Source organism: Scomber scombrus, chromosome 17 (genome assembly GCF_963691925.1).
Source record: "Scomber scombrus chromosome 17, fScoSco1.1, whole genome shotgun sequence".
Classification (NCBI taxonomy): Eukaryota; Metazoa; Chordata; class Actinopteri; order Scombriformes; family Scombridae; genus Scomber; species Scomber scombrus.
The window spans coordinates 15,037,394-15,061,495 of record NC_084986.1 but is presented as its reverse complement, the minus strand read 5'-3'; the positions used below and the strand labels follow the sequence as shown (position 1 = coordinate 15,061,495).

The 24,102-nt window shown below is 40.2% G+C and overlaps 2 protein-coding genes across 3 annotated transcripts in view; both read right to left on the bottom strand.

Moving 5' to 3' along the window:
• Window positions 1-15,504, bottom strand: part of LOC133998074 (uncharacterized) — a 25,629-nt gene extending 10,125 nt beyond the window's left edge. Inside the window, 22 exon segments of the mRNA XM_062437817.1 lie at window positions 2,361-2,573; window positions 2,995-3,160; window positions 3,259-3,307; window positions 3,386-3,559; window positions 3,689-3,801; window positions 4,604-4,649; window positions 4,918-5,100; window positions 5,227-5,380; window positions 6,753-7,041; window positions 8,262-8,494; window positions 8,942-9,041; window positions 9,981-10,213; window positions 11,319-11,387; window positions 11,501-11,629; window positions 12,718-12,834; window positions 12,912-13,055; window positions 13,139-13,224; window positions 13,367-13,482; window positions 13,593-13,707; window positions 13,857-13,942; window positions 14,041-14,164; window positions 15,461-15,504. Coding sequence (XP_062293801.1) covers window positions 2,361-2,573; window positions 2,995-3,160; window positions 3,259-3,307; window positions 3,386-3,559; window positions 3,689-3,801; window positions 4,604-4,649; window positions 4,918-5,100; window positions 5,227-5,380; window positions 6,753-7,041; window positions 8,262-8,494; window positions 8,942-9,041; window positions 9,981-10,213; window positions 11,319-11,387; window positions 11,501-11,629; window positions 12,718-12,834; window positions 12,912-13,055; window positions 13,139-13,224; window positions 13,367-13,482; window positions 13,593-13,707; window positions 13,857-13,942; window positions 14,041-14,164; window positions 15,461-15,504 — 2,983 coding nt within the window.
• fdft1 (farnesyl-diphosphate farnesyltransferase 1) lies at window positions 15,334-24,102 on the bottom strand. 2 transcript variants are annotated; one of them, XM_062436714.1, is made up of 8 exons: window positions 23,919-24,102; window positions 20,690-20,787; window positions 18,762-18,945; window positions 18,434-18,562; window positions 17,710-17,901; window positions 17,275-17,451; window positions 16,746-16,898; window positions 15,334-16,669 (listed from the first exon to the last, which is right to left on the bottom strand). In XM_062436714.1, exons 1-8 carry the CDS (start codon window positions 24,015-24,017, stop codon window positions 16,442-16,444), a joined length of 1,260 nt encoding a protein of 419 aa, XP_062292698.1. In that variant the 5' UTR covers window positions 24,018-24,102; the 3' UTR covers window positions 15,334-16,441. The 2 variants fall into 2 exon arrangements, with proteins under 2 accessions (XP_062292698.1, XP_062292697.1); XM_062436713.1 differs by lacking the exon at window positions 23,919-24,102 and having other exon boundaries at window positions 20,690-22,151.

Below are 24,102 nucleotides of genomic sequence, written 5' to 3'. Positions count from 1 at the left end.
GCACTGTAAGAGATGACAAAAAAGGGTAAGCGATATGAGGAAAAAATGATGAGAATAAAGCAAACAAAGAAATTATTTATATATCTTCTCATATGCTTTCTTCCACCTTCTTCTACCGAGATATTTTTGTCAACTAGAAAAGAGGGTTTTGTTTTTGCACACAGCCTTTTTACATAAAGATCATAATGAGGGCCAAGTTTCCCCTGAGAGTCACATTTGCCCACCTGACAGCTGGAGTTGAGGGGAATTATCGAAGCTGAGGGCAACCAGGACATCTCAAAGATTATATCTGGCAGAGCTGGAAAGTGCCTACTTCATTAGGTCTCTATTTTTCCACAGGGTAAATGTCACTCAATGTTTTCCAGACCGCAGCGTCATTAAATGAATCTAAATGAGGCTGAAGGGTTAGCATTGTGACAGAGGGCGTTGGCCTTTATTGTTCACTGTTAATTATTGATACTCTGTCTGGTTAATCAACGACATTAATGACCCACCGCTCTGCAATAAAAGGGCTCGGATTGCAGCTGTGGAACCAGGGGGAAGTTGGTGACAGGAAGTGTATGTGCTATGAGATTTTTCCATTAGGACTGACATTTATAAAACAAAATAAACCCAATTAATTGTTACTGTTTATCACAGCTACACTTGACAAAGAGAAATATATCATTATGGGATAAATTCAGGATACAAAATTACAAGCTGAAACAAAAAATCTGTGTCACTGTTCTTTTATTCAAGTGTAATTCAGTAAGTTACAATCTAATAATGCCCAAATAGGTCTTTAAGTGAAAAGCCTCAAGTGATATTGCAGTCACATTGCACACTGTGATAACAGATCATACAGAAGTGAAAATGAAAAATACATTAAAAATACACAGCAATTAAAGGCATGTACATCTGCAGAGTTGATGAGCAAATAACAGGTGATTTCCTTTTAAAAATACTTCACGCTTGTTACCTAAAAGCCAAACATTACCACAATCTTTACATTCACTTCCTGTTAAGAGTCAAGTTTGAACAACTGCAGCTATTGCTAAAAACGATCAACGATCAAAATAATACTTGGTACTGGCACAATCAAAGTGGTGTCTGTATGTGTATTACCAGTGAGCTTGTGGTGATGCACACACATAATAACTTCATGTTCAGGACTGGTTTGAAAAGACATTCATAATACATGGTTGTTACATATACTGATCAGGTCCTTGTAGAAAGCACTTAAAATCAGTTTATTAATTCTGGACAAATGTCCTCTAATAACTATAAAATTGCATGTCAGAAATGTATCATCATTCTCTCTCAATCAAACATTGTTTAAATAACAATGTGCGTCATACTGAAATTCTCCACAATTCCTCAAGCACCACACTGAGCTGTACTAAACTGTACATGTCAGTGTCTCATTTACCTCTCAATACACATATTTTGCATTAGAATCTAGTATTTTGCTATAAACATATCTTTCTTTTTTTTTTACATTTAATTGATTCCCTTTTTTTGCTTTAAAACAAAAGAAAAACAATCGGGTGGTAATCTGTGTTCATACACAAGTAATCTCTTCAGAGTACACTACAGTGTATATTATACAGTAGGGTGTTATTAGTTTGAGATTAACAGCTTGAACATTTGAACAGATTACCTAAGTGCATGGTATGTATTGAGAAATTGTGTGTGAAGTATACATGCAGTCTAAAACATAATCCTTTAAGGCGTCTTACACTTCAAAGAAAACAACTCTTGCAAAACCAAAGTAGCACAACTACATACACAACTGCTTACATCAATCAGACAATATAACTATTTTATATTAAACTCATTTTTTTTTAAATAGCATTTTCCTTACAGGAAATAATTTTACTTTATTTTCAACATATAGATCTGTGCAGTTGGGACGGCACTGATTGGACAATGGTGTGGAACAAAAACAATACAAGCAATTCAAACTCTATTGACAAATAATTTAAAAACGATATATCTTATTAATTATCTATTATCTTAATATATTATGTAGATGCAATATTAGGCATCAGCTTGTCAGTTTGCCTCAAATGTTTTAAAATACTTGATGTAGTAGTTTTCACAGCTTGATTTCGGAATTGTCTACTTTTTTTAAACCTTGATTGCTCGCTGAAAGAGAACCTGAGACGAGGCGGCGAGGTAGATTCACAGAGCTGCAGTGAGGTCATGTGATTGTACAATACAGTTGGTCATTCTCTGCGCAAGCAAGCAAGCGACCAAGACATTTCTGTGATAGCAGCATGCCATGCAAAGTTAAGCGATGGAATTTTTTGTGATCTGTTGTTCTACTGCTTCACGTGAATTCCTATTTCTCTTAGCAAGCAGTCATTCTGGTATTCAGCAAGATGATGAGCTCATCTCTTCCTCCTCGATGCAACAAGCTTTCTTGATGTCTGTCGGGTGTTCAAAGACCGCGTGGACGAACTGGCTGAACAGGCGCTCCATGTAGCTCTCGCCGCTTGGAAACAAACCCTGCATGAAGGCTATGTGTCCACCGTGGTCCGTCATCACGAGAGCGACGTTAGGCAATCCCTGGACCGTGGTCAAGGGAAAGGCTGTGAGGGGAGGAAACATATTGTAAACAGTCAGACAATCCAAAGACAAAACATTACATAAAAGACATCTTTTGTAGCAGGGAAACTGAAAAATATGCAACAAAATAGAAGAAAACAAACATTATTCCTGCAACAAATAAAATTAGGAATAAAAAAATAAGACCAGCTGGCCAAAGTCTAAGGCTGTGGCTACACCTATCTTTTCAATGTGACTATTTGCATTCAGTCACACCTGAATCAAATGTCTGGTGTGAACACCCTAAATTCAGATTTCAAATTTCCCAAAATATTGATATATTCCTTTAAGTGTTGACTGATAAAACTGGCCAGACTTGTTTGGGTCTGATGCATCTAGTCACAAAAGTTAGTTTAAAACATGTTAGCCTAACACTTTCTCTGTCTTCTCCCACTGTCCACTCACCATGCTGAGGGGAGAAAGGATCATCAGCAGCATTGAGACACAAGATGGGTATTGCTGTGTTGGGGAGTTTTTTGCCTGGGCTGGCATCGCGGTAGTAGTCCATACAAGATTTATAACCAAACAGCAAAGAGGTAAAGCGTTCGTCAAACTGCCGGATAGTACGTGCCTAGAAAGAGAAGGACCAAATGAGATGAGAAGAGGGAAGACAATCAGGGAGATTAGAAATTAGATTTAAAAGATGTAAAAGTGAAGAACGGGTCTTACCTTCAGCACATAATCAACATCCACCACTTTCTCCAGAATCTTCCTATGCCTGTGAGAAACAGTTTTTTAAAAGCTTGGAATGGACGTCAACCATTTTTAAAGCTGAATTCAGAACCACTTGTCTGACCTGTTGACAGCACGACACAGGCCACTGGTGAGGTATTTGTTGAACAGCAGCCAGTTGAGCGGTTCTTCCATGGAAACAGAGGACTTCTGCGCATCCCAGGGGACAGAGATGGTAAATCCTGCCACCATACCTGACTCTGTGCGCTTACGGGCCAAGTAGTTTAATAGTAACATGCTGCATAAGGTGCACAAAAAAGACAAAATAGGAAAAGATGACAACAATTGGTAAGGTGATTAAAGGAAAGCAGGAGAAAGGAAAGAAATCCAAGATAAATTAGACCTGTTTCTCAGCCATGGAACTCACCCTCCCATAGACACACCAGCACCAAGCACAGGAGCTTTTGGATAAAGTCCTTTGACATGGTCCACCACACGCTCAAGATCTGAGGTATTGGCTGCGCAGTAGGTAACGGGCGTCTGAAGCAGGCAGGAGAGCAGAGGAGGAGCGTTACATGCAGTGCTGCAGTGACAGCTTTTGCCTTTTAACATTTAAATTAAAAGTTGGCTGATATTTTTCCTACTGTCAGCAAATCAACAATGCCTGACCTAATCTCTCAATACTTTCTGAATTATCTACACTGTTTGTATACTTATTATAATTTTTTTCCTCTGTAATTTCCCAAAACAGCGGACCACTGTAGTTTTTAATTAACCTACACATTTGGTGCTCTAGTAAGTATTTACAGCAGCAGGAAGGTGTACGTGGGATTCACTCAAAAATAAACTAGCATGTGTATTCTAATAAAGAAACATGTCACCCAGAGGACTTGTGTGGATCATTAATGTGTTTTTAAATGTTTTTTTGACATCAATGAAAGTCTGTTTGTGCAGAGGACAAACTAACTGTATTTAAGATTCATTTTTGTCAGTTTTGGTAAAATACAGCACATTCTTAGTTTTATCCTTTAATCATTTTTTGGAATTAGGGGCAGTGGCAGCCTTTATAAACTGACATCTCTTTCCAAATCTATATTTGTTATTTTGCACATCTGGCATCTAAATCACACATAGTGGCAATCATGCACAGTGGCAGAAATGGGTCAACTTGATCAACTTTCATATTAGGAGAGCATCTCTAAATTTAAGTACTGCACATTCACAAGTTAAACCAATTTGGACTCTGCAGTAGGCAAACAAGCACAAAGATGTGAAGCTACTTCAGAAATTTCACAACCTTACGTGACAGGACTACAATTCATTAAGTAATCATTGTACTTACAAGCAACTCTTCCCCTCCAAACCCTCTATTGTGGAAGACCACACATCTAGGAAAGAACAAATAGGCTATATGAAAACTGCTTCAGCAACAACTGAACCTTTCTTCTCAAATATAAATTCAAAGTAAAAGTAAGAAAACATTCTACAGTGACAGATTGACTTCAATTCATTAATTAGCTGAAATTTGAAATGAATTCAATTTGTTACACCCATCAGGACAGAGAGTATAAAGTGAATTAAGTAAAAATCTAATTCAGTGCATTCAAAGTAAGCATGACCCTAGTGTGAGGAGACGAGCGAGCAACATGTACTGACCTATAGCCGTGGCGGCTGGCCTGGCAAACAGCATGAAGCACGTAGGATTGCTGACTGTTCCCTGTCAGGCCAGGGAGGATCAGCACTGTGGGGCGAGTCGAGGATTCTGGGTAACCCGTACTGGCCTGATTGTCCACCCAGTCCAGAGAAATCTGACCACCATCAACTGTACGGATGAGCTCACTGTGAGACGAAGTGAGAAGAGAGGACAGTACGTTCAGGACAATGTTGTAGATGTTACTTTATAAAAAAGAGATAAAAGCATGACTGTCAGCCAGCAAGAGGATCATAACAGAAGATTCTTCCTACGTGCGATAAGCGACGGCAGGTTTGGACTTGATGAGGGCACAGACCAGGGTTTGAAACCGGCCTCCCCAGCACCATGGAGTGGGACTGAATCTCTCAGCCACCACAGGACAGTGCTTGTGGAGGAACACACTGAAAGCCTTGCTACAAACCAGGGCTGGTGTCTGAGAGGAAAAAAGGTTGTTAAATTCACACCTGTGACAGACTGAAGAATGCATGCACAACAAGATGAGTGAGGCGGAGAGGTATGGAGGTTCAAAAACGTGTGTGATGTAGCAAACGGTAGAGCGTTCTGCAAAACAACTACTAACATGCAGACTGTGACATAGACAAAACATACAATGTGGTATTATTCTTACCATAAACTGACCGTGATAAGTGCTGAAAGAATTAGCTGATTAACTGATTAATCGACACAATCAAAATTGTGTTAATCATCTCATTAGCCAAGCTTCAGTGTCAAGCATTTGCTGGTTCCAGCTTCTCAATTGTGAGAAATTGCAACTTTTTTGTTTTATATCATTGTAAATCAAATCTCTTTTGATTTTGCAACTGTTTTGGGAAACTGTGAGGTAAGATAACCTTTATTTGTCACACATACAGTTGTACAGTGAAATTCAGTGTCTGCATTTAACCCATCGTAGGTACTAGGAGCAGTGGGTAGCCATTGTGCAACGCCAGGGGAGCTGTGATGGGCATTTTTCACTGTTTTTTTCATAATCTACAGACTGAATAATAGTTTACTTATATCAACAGATAAATCAATAATGACGACAACTTGTAACATATCATTTTATTTCCCTATTGAAATCATTTTTAAGCAGTAGATTTAAACACACTATAATGTAGTTGTAAGCAAATATGAAGTATTTCTATAATATATTTGTCAACAATGGCAACTCCTTTTAAAGATCCATAACTGGTGTATAACCAACTGAGTAACACTGTGTGTAACTATAATAAAGAGATTAGATTACATACACAAAGCATATTAAGCATTCATTTACAGGTCATTTTAGATGGGTTTTTTTATAAATGAAAACATATCATTACATATGATTACTGTGACCTTATCAAGCATTCATTATCTCTTTATCTGTTATAATAGCTTTGTATGCTGGGTTATAGTTGACAAATACAGTAATAAGAAATGTAAAATGTCTGCTTATGTCTGCATTATAGCATGCTATATTTATTCATCTTTCAAATGCTGCTTTTAAATGAATAATAAGGGTTGTCATAGTTAACTGTTAGCAAATAATCATTAGTTACAGCCCTTAAATTATGTAAGATAAAGCACACATGCATCGCTATGATAGCCTATAGCTCATCTTAGATTTTGTCATTATTGAAACAGTGCAACCACCCAAAACAAAAGGTGAAGGTGGGAAGTGGGAAAGATGTACTAAAAAATAAAATAAAGTTGAACAGGATATGATTTCTTTTTAAAAACTGAATTAAATAAGAAAGGAGAAATTAAACAGAACAGAACAGAGTGGACGGTGCTGTTCAGTCTAGCGGAGACTGACCTGGCTCTTGCGGCTCCACTGATAGTACAGTGCGGCCGTGAGGGAGCAGAGGAGCACTGTGTAAGGTCTGGAAACACACTCCCAACATGTTCTCCATACCTCCAAATGTGACAACAGCATGGCAACGACCTAAAGCAGCTGTAATAAAAAAGCTAAAGCCGCAAATCTGACGTGATGATAATGTTAAATTAGACCGACACAACGGGACAGACAGCTGACAGAGAGACGTGTGGTTAGTTCCCGGCGGCAACCTGCCTTCATCACCACCGTCTAACGTTACGGATGAGATCTACAGACGCTCCGTTACTCCGGGTCGTCCCATCGGCTCGGACAGAAGGTGGAAGCAGGTATCCACCTCCGAGATCTTATTTCACAGGTGTGTTTTCTCCGGAACAGGAGCTGCCGCTTCCTGGTTAGTGAGCTCACAGCCGCAGATGATGTTGAAAACACCGTATCTGTTTACGGTGTCACCTCACATTTAATAATGATACATTATCTAATCGTCTATTACACTGCTGTACAAAATACCACGACAGGCTTTGAAGGAACTATTTATTTCTTCTCATTTTATGCGACCAATAGTAATTTGATTTCCTAAAAACTCTTCTTCTATTATTGTTTATGACCTTCTACCCAATTTCCCCACTACGGAAAGCAACGTAGGTCATAAAGGATGTGTCCCTCAGTGTTATTTCCTATTTATTGCCTTACAGCGCGTTTGAAGAGGAGCTGCAATGTCAAAGTCCAGTCAATGGTCCGCCCTCAGCATCACAGACTTATGTGTGCATTACTGCCACCTTCTGTTTAGGAGTGTGGACCACAGACTATGAATCCTGTCTATTAACATCAGATCAACTTCTGTTGCATATACCTCATTTCAATTGCACGCAATATACATATAATAAACATATATAATTATTTCACTTTAATCTGTGCAATAACAATATCATCTCTCAATACCAGTATTACTCTCGTAAATAATGTCACGGTTATTTTTATTTGGCTATATATTTACTATTATTGTTCTTATTGTTTTGTTATTGCTGCTCTTCTATTTTACTGTCCACCTGCTGCTGCAAATTTCCCAATTGTGGGACTAATAAAGGAATATCTTATCTTATCTTAATTGACAAGTTTATCATTGTCTTTGTATCCTGTCTCTCACACTTAAAATTTCATCCTTGCACTTTTTCTTACCTTCTTTAGTTTTTAGACTGGCCTTATGACTTTTGACTCATGAAAGCATGATACTCCTCTGTCTACTATAGACACTGTAGTGCAGCCTGAGTAATACAGCAGGACCCAGTCTTTTTACACTCTGTACACCCAACAATAAACTGCTGTCACAACAAAAGTAGAGGCCAGTCACCTTTGTAAATTATTCCTCTTCTTCATCACCACAGCTGCAGCTTTGCGTCACGGTGACGTCACATGAGCAGCAGTCAAAACCCCTGTGAGTGTGGGTGCTGCTTGCCGGGTGCGGTGGCGCGCGCCTGTAATCCAAGCTACCGGGAGGCTGAGGCTGGCGGATCGTTTGAGCTCAGGAGCTCTGAGCTGCAGCGGACTATGCCGATCGGGTGTCCGCACTAAGTTCGGTATCGATATGGTGCTCCTGGGGGAGCCCGGGACTACCAGGTCGTCTAAGGAGGGGTGCACCGGCCCAGGTCGGAAACGGAGCAGGTCAAAGCCCCCGTGCCGCTCAGTAGTGGGATCGCGCCTGTGAATAGACGCTGTAGTGCAGCCTGAGTAATACAGCGGTACCCAGTCTTTTTACACTCTGTACACCCAACAATAAACTGCTGTCACAACACACACGCTCAAATCTCACATCTTTAAGACACACAGCAGCTTCATCACTGCTGCATCACCTTCTTATTTCACTCAAACGCCTTCACACAGCAGCTGCTCTGCTCGTCCTACACCACCTCCACCTGGAGGACACAGACACTACATCCAACACAGTAAATACTGTAAGTCAGTGCTTCTCACACTTTTTCACCTCATGGACCCCTGATCCCACACAAATTAGACCACGGACCAGAAAAGCTGAACATATTACTCCTATACTTATCGTTTCACGGACTTCTGATAAAACACATACTTGATTTGAAAGCTACTGTTAACTCTTTACAAATCACTCAATGGTCGAGATCCTTCATACATCTTTGATCCACTCACTGCTCACAAACCCTCCAGAGTCCTCAGACCATCAGACACTGGTCTCCTAACTGTACCCATGATCAGAAGTGGATCTGGTGAAGGTGTGTTCAGTCGTGATGGGCCTACTCTCTGGAACAAACTGACTGATGATATGAGATGAACCACAACTGTGTCATCTTTTTAAAAGCAGGTTAAAGACCTGCCTGTTCTTTCAGGCCTGTAGTGCCTCCATCACTGTGTGTGTGTGTGTGTGTGTGTGTGTGTGTGTGTGTGTGTGTGTGTGTGTGTGTGTGTGTGTGTGTGTGCGTGTGTGCGTGTGTGTGTGTGTGTGTGTGTGTGTTACTCAGACATGCTGTATGTCTGGGTATGTTTGGTTGGACGAACAGGGGATTCATTATTTTTATGAGTTTGTGTTTTTTATTAAATAAGTATTATTTTGTATGTGTATTTTTGTTCATGTGTTGTGTTTAAAGCACACTGAGATCACTTTGTATGAAATGTGCATTTGACTTGACTTATTGATTGTTGAGAAGTGGGGTTAATTTCCCAAGTTGAACCATCATTTTGTGAACACATCAAAACCCTCGTGGTGTGTTTTATTCATAGTTTTCTCGGTCAGTTAATGTAGTTTTTGAGTCGAATCAGAGCAGAAATCTGACAGTTTCATGTTGTGTGTTGTCAGTTTTACTTTGGTTTCGCTTTGTTTGTCTTTTTTGTGAATAATTTTGAAAAAGTGATTAAAATGAAGATATTGTGACTTGTTTTGATTGTGTGGCTCTGGCTGATGATGATGATGATGATGATGTGTATTCTGGTTACTCTTTATCCACAGCAGTTTGTAGCAGCAGCACAGTGAGACTTTGACGATAATATAATCATAATCTACAGAGTCTGATCACTACAAACAGGCTCACTCATGTTTTATCACCTTTGTAAATTATTCCTCTTCTTCATCACCACAGCTGTAGCTTTGCGTCACGGTGACGTCACATGAGCAGCAGTCAAAACCCCTGTGAGTGTGGGTGCTGCTTGCCGGGTGCGGTGGCGCGCGCCTGTAATCCAAGCTACCGGGAGGCTGAGGCTGGCGGATCGTTTGAGCTCAGGAGCTCTGAGCTGCAGCGGACTATGCCGATCGGGTGTCCGCACTAAGTTCGGTATCGATATGGTGCTCCCGGGGGAGCCCGGGACTACCAGGTCGTCTAAGGAGGGGTGCACCGGCCCAGGTCGGAAACGGAGCAGGTTAAAGCCCCCGTGCCGCTCAGTAGTGGGATCGCGCCTGTGAATAGACGCTGTAGTGCAGCCTGAGTAATACAGCGGGACCCAGTCTTTTTACACTCTGTACACCCAACAATAAACTGCTGTCACAACACACACACTCAAACATCACATCTTTTTGAAACAGAGCAGCTCCATCACTGCTGCAACACCTTCTTATTCCCGTCAAACACCTTCACACAGCAGCTGCTCTGCTCGTCCTACACCACCTCCACCTGGAGGATACAGCCACTACATCCAACACAGTAAATACTGTAGGTCAGTGCTTCTCACACTTTTTCATCACATGGAACCTCTAAACCGACACAAATTAGACCACGGCCCCACATCTGATAGAAATGTTGCTCTTAGATGTTTTACTACAGAAAGTGTGTGAAACCCATGACCAAAATAGTCACACATTCAGTCGTTGTGTTACTTATGGATGGAATTATAGTGAAAATGAATTATTCCCCTTTTTGCTGGGGACCACCTGAAAACCTGTGAATGACCCCACCTTGGGAACCGTTGGTCTAGAATAACCATTTTAATAATTAATTAATCACTTCAGTAATATTTCATGTAGAAAATGCCCCCAAAAAAGTATTGTTGTGAAGATTTGCTGCTTTTTTAAACTTTGGTTTTGGACTCTTAATAAGATAAAACAATTTGAACAAGAGTTTGTAATTTATCTATATATTATTGATATTTTATAAACTGAAGTTTCTCACAGTGTCACTCAAAAAGTCACGTTTGTAATGTTTCAGTTATCATCGACTTGCATTTATTACTGTCTTTTAATGTGCCTTGCGAATTGAATCAAATTGACCTGGATTAAGACTGAATTCACTCTGCAATGGTTGAAAAGATTAAATAGGCTGCTACAGTTTATTGTTCATAACTGCAGTGAGAGAAATATGTTGGCTGAAACAAAACTAAACCTGTATGTGAATATAGTAGTTTATTTAGAACAATAATGAAGAAAACAAGGGGTTTGGGGTTTTTTTTCACCAATTGCAGAGTGCAATTCACTCCTTCACAATTATCTTTAAAAAGCAAAAGCCAATTCTGTCACAGAATGCGGTCTTCATTTGAATGTATCTTGATTGATTTGACAGTCGTCTGCGGCCAGGACTCATTTCATCTAGTTGAGTGGGATTCCTGCTACCATCTCTGACTCAATACCACATTCATCGTTTCCACGCTTGATCTTGAAGAAACCTTAAATGGGAACACAGGAGAACATGATTTGAGAGAAACTCTTCTTCAACATGTCATTCTCACTGTTGATCTAGAAACATGAAGTCCACTGTTAATCTCTGTTAATGTGGTACCTTTGTCTCCCCAGTCACTGTTCCAGGAGTTTGCAGCCAGCCAGTAAGGTGTCCCATTCTCCTCCCCCCAGCCCAGGATTTTGATGGCATGACCGCCCAGCATTTCCCCTGTCACATGCTGGTACACACCTGTAGCAACATTAAATACACAGCTCAAAACTTTCATGGATAATAGTGTTGTTGTTGGTTTTGTTTCCATTTTTAACCTGTTGACCAAAGATTTTCAAAACTGAGCTGTTAGATTGGTGGTGCATTCAAGTAGCTCCAGCATCTAAGATTTGAGAAATCTGAGAACTCACAAGACAAGACAATTGAAGAAAGAAAACAACAAGGGTTTAAAGGCATATAGCAGCCCTGAGTTTTCCCCCGTCTGTATGAGTATATGTCCTCTTTCCAGGTCTCAAAGCTGATGGAGGTCCCTTAATTAAGGGTCTGTATCTGGTTGGTGGCACCTGGAAGATGCTTAACATCCTCATGATCAGATTCTTAACATGTTACTTATCTATCGATAACTTTGTCATCCTATTTTTCTATTCAGTATTTCTGTAATTTGTGTACACACAACAATATATTGTGTGTCTTACTGTGGTTTCTGGTCTTTATCCGAATCGAGGGTCTAGGAATAGAGTATATTGTATTGCTGCACAGATTGTAAAGACCTTTGAGGTAAAATTTTGTGATTTGTGATACTGGGCTGTACAAACAGAATTGACTGACTGTGAGATTATATTTATACATGCTGATATCAAAGATATCAACATCTTAATTTAGCATGTTAGCATGCTAACATTTACTAAGTAGCACTAAACACAATGTACAGATGGGGCTGATAGGTCTGCCCTTGGTTTTGCAGGTATTTGTCTGTTGCACTGGATATTTATATTGCATTTTATTACATTTTCAGGTTTTTTAAGTTTACATTTTGACCTGACGATGGTGCTAGAGGACATGTCAGGAGGTCACCAAACTGATTACAATTCATCCTGAAGGGGGCATGTGTATACAAAATTTCATGGCAATTAATGGACAAAAGTGGTGACTGACTAAAGTAGTCTGACTAACCATTTGCATGGCTAAGAAAATTGACTTTTCGTACTGCTCTCTTATTTCTTTTTTCTTGTGAAATGCTGAATTTAGCTCTTCAGTACTGTATTTGTAGAAACTAAGGTGTGAAACTAAAGTTTGTGTACATTCAGTATGAACTATATGAGCCTCACCGGTCTTATACAGCAGGAAATCTGAATAGACAGAGAAAGCTGCCTCCACAGGCCCATTCTTGTACAACTCTGTCATGATTTGTTCCTGCTGGGATGGGACAGCGTACGAGCGTCTGCCTGAAGACAGGGAGAAAGAAAACAATTACAGAAAAAAGACAAGACATGATACAAAAGCTTCGACACACTCTATTTACCTAAGTGTTTGTCCTTCTGGTAGGATGGTGAGTATCCATCAATGCAGAGCTGCACACACTTAGGAGTGTCCTGTTCACCTTGACATGGAGGACGAGTCCCGTTCACATGATGCTCACAGGGAGCAATGGTGTAGGGCCTGCAACCTGCACACACAATCCCCATGAATGACTCTATTCTCCGAAAAACAACATGGACTTAATCTAACTCACGTTTGTGATTAACTTACCTACTTTGGAGTTATACAGGCCTCCAGTCACAAGCCCTTTCTTTACCCAGAATTCCCAAGCAGCAGAGGGAAAACCACCAGAACAGCTGCAACCACATGCACATAAATATTTCACAAGTGTTATTTATTACTCTCCCTGCCCTATTGAATGCCCTCTTTTTTCTCAGGACAAGTTCATTAACATTAACACACACACTTTGAAACTGACTATGTAACACTGACACTCACCCCATGCCACATTCATCACAACAGGTCAGTAGATCTTCAGCTGAGATTTCCAAAGAGACCTTGCTACTGCTGTGGATGCATAATCTGTCAGATATTGCCTCAGCTGCCCCAAAGGCCTGCAGGAAGTCAAAGAGGAAACATATGGTGATTCTAAAATCCACCTAATTTATCTTTGTGTTCCCCTAAACTCAAAAAAATCTACTCTGATGAGTATTGTGTCTCTTACCCAGCAGGACCCACAGGAACCCTGGTCTCTGATCTGCTGGATTGTGGGACAGTTGGGCCACTGCTTGCGCGAGTCGAAGCTGTCTGGCAGGTTTATGCCTTCAATGTTGTGAAGCCTGAAAAAGAGAAAACAGTCACTGAGCACTGCAGATAAGAAAAAGCTGCTGATTGTCACCTGATTGGGTGTGTGAGAGATGGCACATAAAAACATAAATAAATAAACACCTCATAAAATGGTGTGTAAAGCACTGTGGTTTAAACTTACACCTCTGGCAGCTTGGGTCCATTCAGTATTGTGCCACACAGTCCTTTCACATAGCTCATATCAACATTATGGAAGTTCTGCCCAGCCTGCAAAAGTAGGGAGAGATCACATACAATAGAGTAAGATCAGAGATTGGGAAAGCAGACATGTAGTTAACCCCATGAAAACGAAAAGATTGTCACACCTTCCAGGTGGTGTTGGCCTTATTTATAAAGTTGACCATCTCTGAGGAGAGAAGATGGAGGTGGGGCTGAGCCGAGGCAATGGAGACCGTCACAATTGCACAGAGGAGGGTAAGTCTATACATCCTGCAAAACAGACTGCAGTCAGTAAGCCACCTATAGAGTGATCACCTAGTCTCTTCTCAACATTTTGAAATGATTTTAGCTAGTATTTCCTCATTGTTCTAACAATACCCAAATTAAGCAAATATAGTTTAAAATAAAAACAGTGGGCTCACAAATACTTTCACATGAAATTAATTCAAATTACATAATTTAAAGACAGACCTGCTTATGCTTGATACACAAGCACAAAACAATTACAGGTTGCAATATATTCAGCAGGTAATGTTACTTATTTACTGTATGTATTTGTGTTTTTACTTCAGAAATGTTGTGCTATAAAGTGCAACATCTTCCAACACTGACTTTTGGAATATTATATAGCTTATTGGTATTTGTGATAACAGTTGAAGTAGTCTAAACTACAGCCACATTTTTTAGTCAAGGAGGATCCCAAAAAGTAAGAGATGTACCCTATTACTAGTTATTTATAAAACCATCAGGAATAAAATCAGAACTTCAGCTGAAGTTCACATTTGTGGGTTTAATAACAGTTACTGACATCAAGACTATAAAATTGAATCATATCATAAATGAAAAACAAAAGAGAAAGATCTTACTGAAACAAAGTGCCTGTAAAGACCTTAAATTGTTAGCAAATGAACATAAAGTAAAACATTATTACTTATTCTTGTTTACCTGTGCTTCTGTTGCTTCACTTGACATCCGTACTGTATCTCACACTATGCAAAGCATCAGTCTTTTCGCTTCTTTCTGTCCTTTTTATGAGCCACAAGTGATCTAGTCACATGTCTGTTTGACAAATGCATCGTCAGTTTTTATCTCATGTGACAAATTGTCTTTCAAAGGTTGGCAGGTGCTTTTAAAAGTAAAGTATGACCTGGCAACATCTTATATAGCAGCAATAACTGACAAATATGGATTTTTACCTGTTACTTTATGAATCATTCCCCTTCATGATTTGTTTTATGTATGACTTTGTTCATATCCACAAATATAACCAACTAAAAAAACAAAGCACAGCACATTATATGAACATTGAACCTGTTCTGTAAAACAGACGGAAGGAAGGAGGATACATTTATTGTCTGGAATCAATAAAATCCTCCACCATGATCCAAGTTTAATTCCATTTAAAGTAACAGACTGTAAACCAAAACATGGCTGCACAATCAACTTTCAGATAGTTTATTTCCTTAGTTCAAATATGTACAAATCAACATTTCACATTACATAGCAATGTTTGTAGCTCTCCTTTGGTTCTGTTCAAGGTTACTCTGTGCTAGCCTTTCTACTCACCAAAGCTGTGTTAAGGACACTTTGCTAGCAGTCTCAATATGCATTTCTCTGACATCAAATGTGTCAGAAATTACATTTGTTCAACATATTTGTTCTCCCGTATTAATTTAACCAGTCCATGTCAAATAAAACTACCTTGGAATTTCACCGTCCTTTTCCTCTTTCCACTTTTTCAAAGTACAAAGAGTTGAAACAGAAGCAGACAGAAGACAGAAAAGGGTTGACACAAAGAACAAAAATGAGTGGATGATGTCCACACTATGTATGCTAATATACAGTGCAAATGCTTGAAGTGCACTACTGTAACAGTTCTTTTATTAAAGTGTTTGTCCTATAGAAACATGAGAAATGGAATATTTAGCTAACTTTGACATGACATGAAAAAATATGAAAACTAAGATGAGAGACAAAATGATAAGCAAAAGCTTAGTGAAGTTTCGTGACTGTGTTCCCCAAAAAATCATAAAATGGGCAGTTTTGTGTTTTTTTTGCATTTCAACATTTGAGACCACTTAACTGAGAAAATTTAACTATTAATTTCTGCCCTGAAATATTCAAATATACTGAATAATTTCACTCAATTCAAACAAAAAGGGACAAAATGTTTCAAACAAATCAATCAAAAAAAGTAAGGAAAACTTTTTGAACATAAACAACAACAACAACAAAACGCCCTGAATTGTTTCAATGTGTCATTTATGCTGGTGAATATAACCACACAAAACTGTGTGTAAATAATGTATCCAGTTGTAGGATGGACTACGACAAATCACTGTCAAACAAACTATCATGTGACCAGCCTGCTACAAGTGACCCTCCATAGTCTAGAGTTAATATGTCCATGGTCCTGAGACAGCCATAATAAAGAGGGTGAAGGTGGGAAGAAGTGCTTCAGATTCCTCCTGTCAGAGGGCAACCGGACATCCAGAGAAGCCATGGGGCTTTCTAAGTCTGTGGGCCCCAGGAGAAGTGAAGAGTGATTCACTGTCCCTGCATGTCGTTGGTACCCTGCGCCTGTGCTGCAGTGGTGCTGAGGTACTGCCAACTGAGAGCGGCGAGCAGCATGGCAGCAGATAGGTACATGGGTGAAAGGTGGTGGGTCCTGGAGGGGAGGCTCGACTGTGACAGGGCGGACTTCTCTCGGATTAGCGCCAGGATGTGCAGGGTCTTGTCCCGTGACGGGTCAGTGAGGGAGACCTTCTGTAGAATCTGCAGGGGAGAGAAAAACAAGGTTGATTGTGCTGAAGGGCACCAATATGATTTCAGCGAGACAGCACACACTCACCTCCTGGCTGTACTGGGTGATGATGGTCTGCACAGCTCTCATGTTGGTGGCCTCCATCATGAGTGTGACAGCTTGTCCCTTTCGGATTTTTACTACTCGCTGGAACACCAATGGGTTGTTGTAGCACAAAGATAGTGTCGCTATTGCCATCACCTGGTCAGCAGAGAAATATCATGATTAAGTGGCAGGAAATGAAATAAATTAATGATTGATAACCAGTTAGTTGTTGAGTACACTTGCTGGTTATATCTGCCAACGTATAAAGTCTATCTGCTTTAAGTCACTGTAAAGTGAATATTTTCAACTGTTAGTCTGACAAAACAAACTATTTGGAGATTCGCCATCGCCTCTTGGAAATTATAGTTATAATTTTTTCCCATTTCAGATATTTTATAAAAAGATAAAATTACTAATCTAAAAATTAAACAGATTGATTTATATTAAATTAAAGCTTGTCTTGGAGCAGAATTTTTCAACTCAGAAAAACTAACCTAAAGATAACAGACAAAGCATAAACCTGCATCTATACCTGTGGAATGGCACAGAAATTGAAGACGCTCTGGTTCCGCAGGCGGGACAGGTAGGTGATGACATCTGGGACGTGGCGCAGAGCATCAGTGACCAGCAGGTTGAGGCAGGACAGAGCCGACTCCAACTTCTCTGGCTGAGCCAAGTCCTCCAGGCGACCTGCGAACTGGCTCCACGCCTGCACAGGGAGCGAGAAGAGACATTTACACACAAAACATTGCATGTGGACAAAATGTGGATAAACTCATAAAATAGCAAACAATGCAAAGCAAAAACTCAATTTACTTAAAAAAAAGAACATGTTGGAAATTTTCTTTTTCTTAACATACATCACATCATTCATGTGTATTTTCTTTCACTATCGTACTACATACCTGTGGGCTCAGGTCAGACATGAAGAAAAAACAAACTCACTCACACCAGAGCACGTTCCTACCTCTTGTGGCCAGAAAGCACGCCCCTCTTGTGTGTCCTCCAGATAGTCTCGGATAATGTTGGTCTTCTGGAGGAACAGTCCCATGGAGTTGGCCAGCTCGGTGTCACGCCCCACCTCAGGGTCCTCGAGCTGAGACGCGGAGAAGAGGCGAGACAGTCCGATGCCGACCAGCCCTGCCACATAGTGGCAATACTGCACAGAGGAAAATAAAAACAACATAGCATGAGCTTTCATGACATGAGGAAGCAATAAAAATACTTCGAAAAGCTTACAGTTAGTGTACAGTTTTACAGTATTAAATGTGTGTCTGTGTGTTGGGCTTAAATGAAGCCACACATTCTGCTGTGCAAAGTAAGTTGAGCTACCAGTAAGATTAAAATGAAATTATTTTAACAGAATGAGGCTGAAATTATCATATCTGTGACAGTGCAGATGGGCAAATGATTGCTTACTTTCAAACTCACTTTACATACCTATTCTCTTTAGATTTCAGACCGTTTTCCACAAAGTCAAAGACTTACAAGACAAAACAATAGTATTCTGTTACCACTTAACATATCTTGTGTTGGATCTCTGCTCTAATTGGCCAGTTTACTTATTTATGTCTAAAGCTACAGCCAGCACAGGCTGCATAAACCTCTTTGTGTGTGTTTGTGTAATTTATATCACTCATTTGTTATACTCTTCTAACATAACGGTAACAAAAAGCTAAGCTAATATTCACCTGGTCCCACTCCTTCATGGATCCTACTTTCTTCTCCAGGAATTCGGCCATTCCTACTCCCATACGGTGGCAGATATCTGAGATGACATCTCTGTACTCAAGAGCAAGGTTTCTGAATTCCAGTGATATCTGAATTACAAAGACACATGCCGATTATATTTACTCACTTATCACAAACTTTTATCTGAGAGATAAAGGTTTTTATTCTTCTTTGTGAACTGTTTTTTATAAAGACTTTTCAGTCCCATTCCATCATAGAAATTAGGAAACTACTTTAAACTAAAAATGTACGTAATATTTCACTGTGTATTACTGCCTAGCTACTGACCGTGGGGAAATCCTCCAGAACCTGCCGGTCTTTCTCCTGGCTCTCACTGAAACTCCACTCATCCTGGTAGAGGTAGGTGTGGAAATCATTCAGCATGGGTACCTTCTTGTCCAGAGGGATGCTCATGTCATCCTCCACTGTGTCCAGTGCCCGCAGGACCAGGTAGAAAATACAAACTGCATGTCTGCATCATAGAGACAGGAGACAGGGGATGAGAATATTAAAACATGACTCAGAAATCTTTTAGCTGAGTGTGTGAAAGCGGACTGAAAAGTTGCCTTGTCACTGATTTACAGTGACAAAAATAGTATGTGTGTCAAGGAGGACTCGGTAGATCAGGTCAGCCTATATTTAGAGGATTCCCTTTGACCGGGGATATATAAATTACACACACTGACTAATATGTGTGTGTTTACAAACAGCTGCCATTTCTGTACTGACAGCTCTGACCTGGACAGCTCTGACCTGTACAGTGGTCTTAAATTGGACACACAGCAGCAGCAGCAGCAGCAGCAGCAGCAGACACGCCTGTCTGTAACATTAGCAGTTTCCGCTGAACTTTTGCTGCAGGTCAATCCTAAACACAATCCTTGTATCTTCTGTTTCTACACAGGATCTGTTTATAATTAGTGAGTGTTACTAGAACTGAAAGTAATGATCAATTAATTCATAATAGATAAACAGAAAACTAATCTGCAATAATTTTGACTGTTTTATTGTTTACGTCATAAACAAAAGTTATGATTAGTTCCAGTTTTTCAAATTAATGGATTTCTTGCTTCACTTTTTTTATATTATTGTGTGTGTTGACTGCAAAAGACTCAATTTGAAGAAGTCACCCATGGCTCTAAGAAGTTGTGATAAATATTTTGCACTATTTTCTGACAGTAAATAATTAGCAGATTAAGAGAACATTTTGATTATTTGATAAATGAAGTTATTGTTAATTGCAGCCTTAACTTCCATAGTTTACTGTATACTGTCCTAAAACTTTATCTAAAACAACTTCTTTCCTTGGTAGGTACTGTAATTGACAGAGATTAGAGTCCTCCAATAAAATAAGTAAACTAATACAGTGAAGAAACTGATGTGTGTTTGAACTGTTTTCACTCAGTCCTTTAAGAGGCTTGGGTCAGCCGTGCACTGCAATGCATTCTGGTCTATTGACAAAGTTGGCTGTGGTTGGATTGATAAGGTATCTTTTCCTTATGTGTTTCAGTGCAAATGTATGTACAGTTCATTCATTCTGACACACAAACACATGCCATCTATTTTTAAAGCCATGCATAGCTGTGCTGTTAGACTTTACTGCAACGCCAAAGGAAATATGTCCATGTACATCACATGTGCAATTATGAACTTTTTTTTTCTAATGAGACTAATGCAAACAAGTCTAGTCCAGTGATTACTAAACTGGCCTGTGAATACTTCAAATTAAGCTAATTCTACCTGTCACACATTGTCATGATTATTCATTGTGTCCATAAAATGTCAGAGAACAGTGAAAAATGTCTGTTAAAGTTAAGGGTTACATATTCAAATGTCTGCAGCCACCCCTTGTGGGGGTCCCGACCTCCAGATTGGGAACAACTGGTCTAGTCAGTGCTACTGACTAGTTTAAACCAGTGGTTCCTTAACCTTTTCGCATACAAGACCCCTAAACTGACTACTACTGACTAATTAGATTACAGACCCCCATCTGATAAGATTTTTGCTTTTAGATGTTTTATTAGAGAAAGTATGTGAAGCCCACCTTGAGAAAGCGTGTGTTTTATTTACCACAACTTCCATAGGGAAGTGCTACAGGGAGGGGAAGAGCTACCCCAGCCAACGCCCCAGAGTTGTGCACTTATGAAAGCAACATGCCTGCAGACACACCCCTCACCTGGACTCAGACCAACAAACAGCCATGATGCAGCTTTACTCACCTTAACTCTCCGTCCAGCGCTTGAATCACAGCTGCAAAACTCCGGCTGGTTTGGTTCAGGTACAGGTAGCAGGTCCGCAGGCTGTCGCTCATGGACTCCTGGCAGGAGAGATAAGAGAAGACCGTGTGTCGGTATAAGCCTGCGGGTCTTAGGGCGCTGGAGGGTCGGGCGGCCTCCTGCAGGCCCCGCTCCGCCATCCTCCAGCCCGGTAGGAGCGATCGTGCAGCGGACCCAGAGCCCCGCGGCGCCACCGAGAGAGAGCGCTTGAACACGGTTAAAGAGACTTGACACTTGCAGCAAGCTCCGGCCATGCGAAAAACAGGCCCGCAGCACCAGAGACACTGCAGCTATGAAACGACGCCGACCATTTGGACGCCTCGGTGGGTGGAGGAGAGACTCCCAACGCACAGTCCATGTAGAGGACAAGCTGGTTGAGGGGTCGAGGGAGGTGAAAAAACACTTTGGGGAGGACGTTGAAAAGCGCACGAGCTCAGTGAAGCGCGCCACTGATCTCCAAATAGCGCGTGCGAACTGTGTATGTGAGCGCGCTCTGTCCAGAGTGTTTGTAGATCAGCTGATAAGTCTGACACAACACCATGCACAGACACTCCCACCTCTACCCCAAACAACTCTGCTGCGTTTCAACATCTACTTGTTGCAGGGAAACTATCTGCATTTGAACGAGACGTGCGCACATAAAACTTACGTTACAAGGGTCGCAAGCACCAGAGCGAAGCCAGAGGGTCTTAAACGGGAAACATATGAGCCAATGTGAAGATATTTATCTGCAAATCTTATTGTATAAATCTTGCCTCACATGCAGAAATAATTTGGCCTGGAGTGACGTCTTTTAGGTTTCCAGTGGACTGCATTTAAAATACTATCATCTTTACTCCAGTCTCGTATTGACATAGAGCAAGCAAAACAACAATCAAAAAGGAGCGATTCGAGCTGTTTAGGGAAGTATGCTGCAAGCTACGACAGTGTCTGCTGACACCTGGTGGGAGACCGTGGGAATGACAGATGGATGCACAGATATTACATTAAAATCTGTGACCTGACCTGACATCAATTGTTTTCATCTTTGTGTAGCAGTGGTGGGCCAAATCTGGCCCTCCAAAAAAATCGTTTAGCCTCTGAAGAAAGCTACACTGTTTACTTTCGTAGTTTACATCAAAACGGATAGGTCTACTTTTTACAAATCAGCTATGGATAGATAGCAAATATACTACATCTATAGCTCGTAGTGTAACACAGAGGAGGCATTTTCAGTCATTTCTGCCAGATTTGTGTTGATATAAGTCCTTTACTTACTAATGGGGAAATTATATTTGCTTGTTTCATCTATCAATTATATTATTAAATTAATTCATTTGAACTATGACTCAAAACTGGTGCCAGGTTGAATCTAATTGCTGATCCCTGCTGCGCTAAAAGGTGATGTAAATACTGATGATCTGCTGACCAAATAGAACAGGTTTGGTAACAGCAAACAAACAGACTATATGATGTCTGCATTAATTCACCTGATAAGCAGTGTTTGGGGAATAACTAATTACATGTAACAGTGTTAGGTACTTAAATTATAAAATGAATATAACTGTAATCTGTTACAGTCAAGGAGAAACAGTTACTAATCAAGATGTTGGTGATTACAATGGGGTTAAATCTGACTTTGTTTGGTAAAAAGCTTATATGTAGAATATAACATTCATTCTGCTGCTTGTACTTTTCTTTTTGTTAAAATCAATATTTACAAATACCTCAAGTTCATATTGATAACACACTCAACTGGAGGGTCCATGTTGAAAGTCTCTGCTCTAGACTTCAACAGCGGATGTATACAGTCTTGGGGTCTATGGAGTTTAGCAGAAGTTCAAGTGACTATTTACAATGTAGTGTTAGAGAGTATTACACAATATGGTATTACAGTCTGGTTTGGTAACTTGATGGTACAGTTGTCACAGTCACAGATTGCTTGTCTAATGCAAACTGTTGTGAAAATTACAGGTGTTAAAAAAGCACTTGTCACAGAAAATAGTGTCAGATCCAACTCACATTCTCCACCTGTCTGAATGTGGACTTGGTTATATGTTTCCTTTATTGTAGTCAGTTTGTTTGCCATCTACATACCAGTGACTTGTTTTGAATTCATATTAAAGAACTTTTAATAAAAGTTTGATTGTAATCAAATCAATGTTGATGTGAAGTTTACACTGCCTGCTTTAAATGTAAGTTTTAGGACTTTTCAGCTTTATTGCCCAGTTCAGTACATTTGTTAGAAAAGTAATCAAAAAGTATTCAAATGTAATAAGTTACAATACCTTGACGAAATCATTAAAATAGTTACTTAACTACAAATCTGTAGCATTTCACAAGTAACCTTCCCAACACTGTAATTTAGCCCATCAGGTCACAAAATGGTCTCAGAAACAGGTCAATGCTTGTTTAACAGCTACAAACAATATATTTGACACTGTAGTAGTGGCACCTATGTTAGTCTGTCACTGTGGCACTAAAGGTAAAGCAATAATTTAAGGTGCATAACGTGAGCAACAGACGTGTAACAACATGCCATCTACTGGGGAACTGCCTGATCTTATACATTTTTGTAGCATTTTATACAGTATATACGCCAATCCAACACTGCCATTGTTGACAGTGACCTATTCTTCTCGGATGAGATGTATGGATTATATAGGCTAATTATTGTCCAGTGCTGACAATCAAAATAGAGGCCTATGGAGGACTCGCTGCAGGCTGTTTGTCTCTGGTTCACATTGGTTTTAAAAAAGTAGGATTAGCCGTCAAACATGCGCACAGCATCCCTCCCTGCTGCTGAGCCCTCCAAGCTTATTATATAACCTAAATCCCAACTCAATGGTCATCTCTCTATCTGAGCCAGCGACACATGAGTGAGCACAGATCATTTGACAGTCCAATTACTGACTCCGGTTCCATCGGCTCATTAAGGTGCTAAACGGAGCACCTTACAGGTCAATCCATCACGGTTCAGGATGTGTACACTAAGCACATGAAGACCTAGTTGTTAATAAGCCTATGAGGGTTTTCCGCATGAAGCCGGTATGTTGATGCTGTGAAATGCAGAACGTTGTGTACTACTCGATACATGAGGCAAACGTGCAAATGCAACCATGTCATCAATGTCCATGTCACAAGTTTACTTCTTGGTATAGGCCTATGTTTTCGCAATGAAGTGTTTACTCACATAATCCAACTTTGGCATGACGGTTCTGCATCCCCCCATTTTAAATTTAAAGAGGTTGAATATTTCCTCCGGGTGGCCCAGTGACTTCAGGATATCCATGTTGCTTCGGGTGCTCAGCTGTTATTCTGTAAACTCGCCGAGATGTCCCCCATCCACACCGATGCGTCGCCGAGATGCAGCAGCA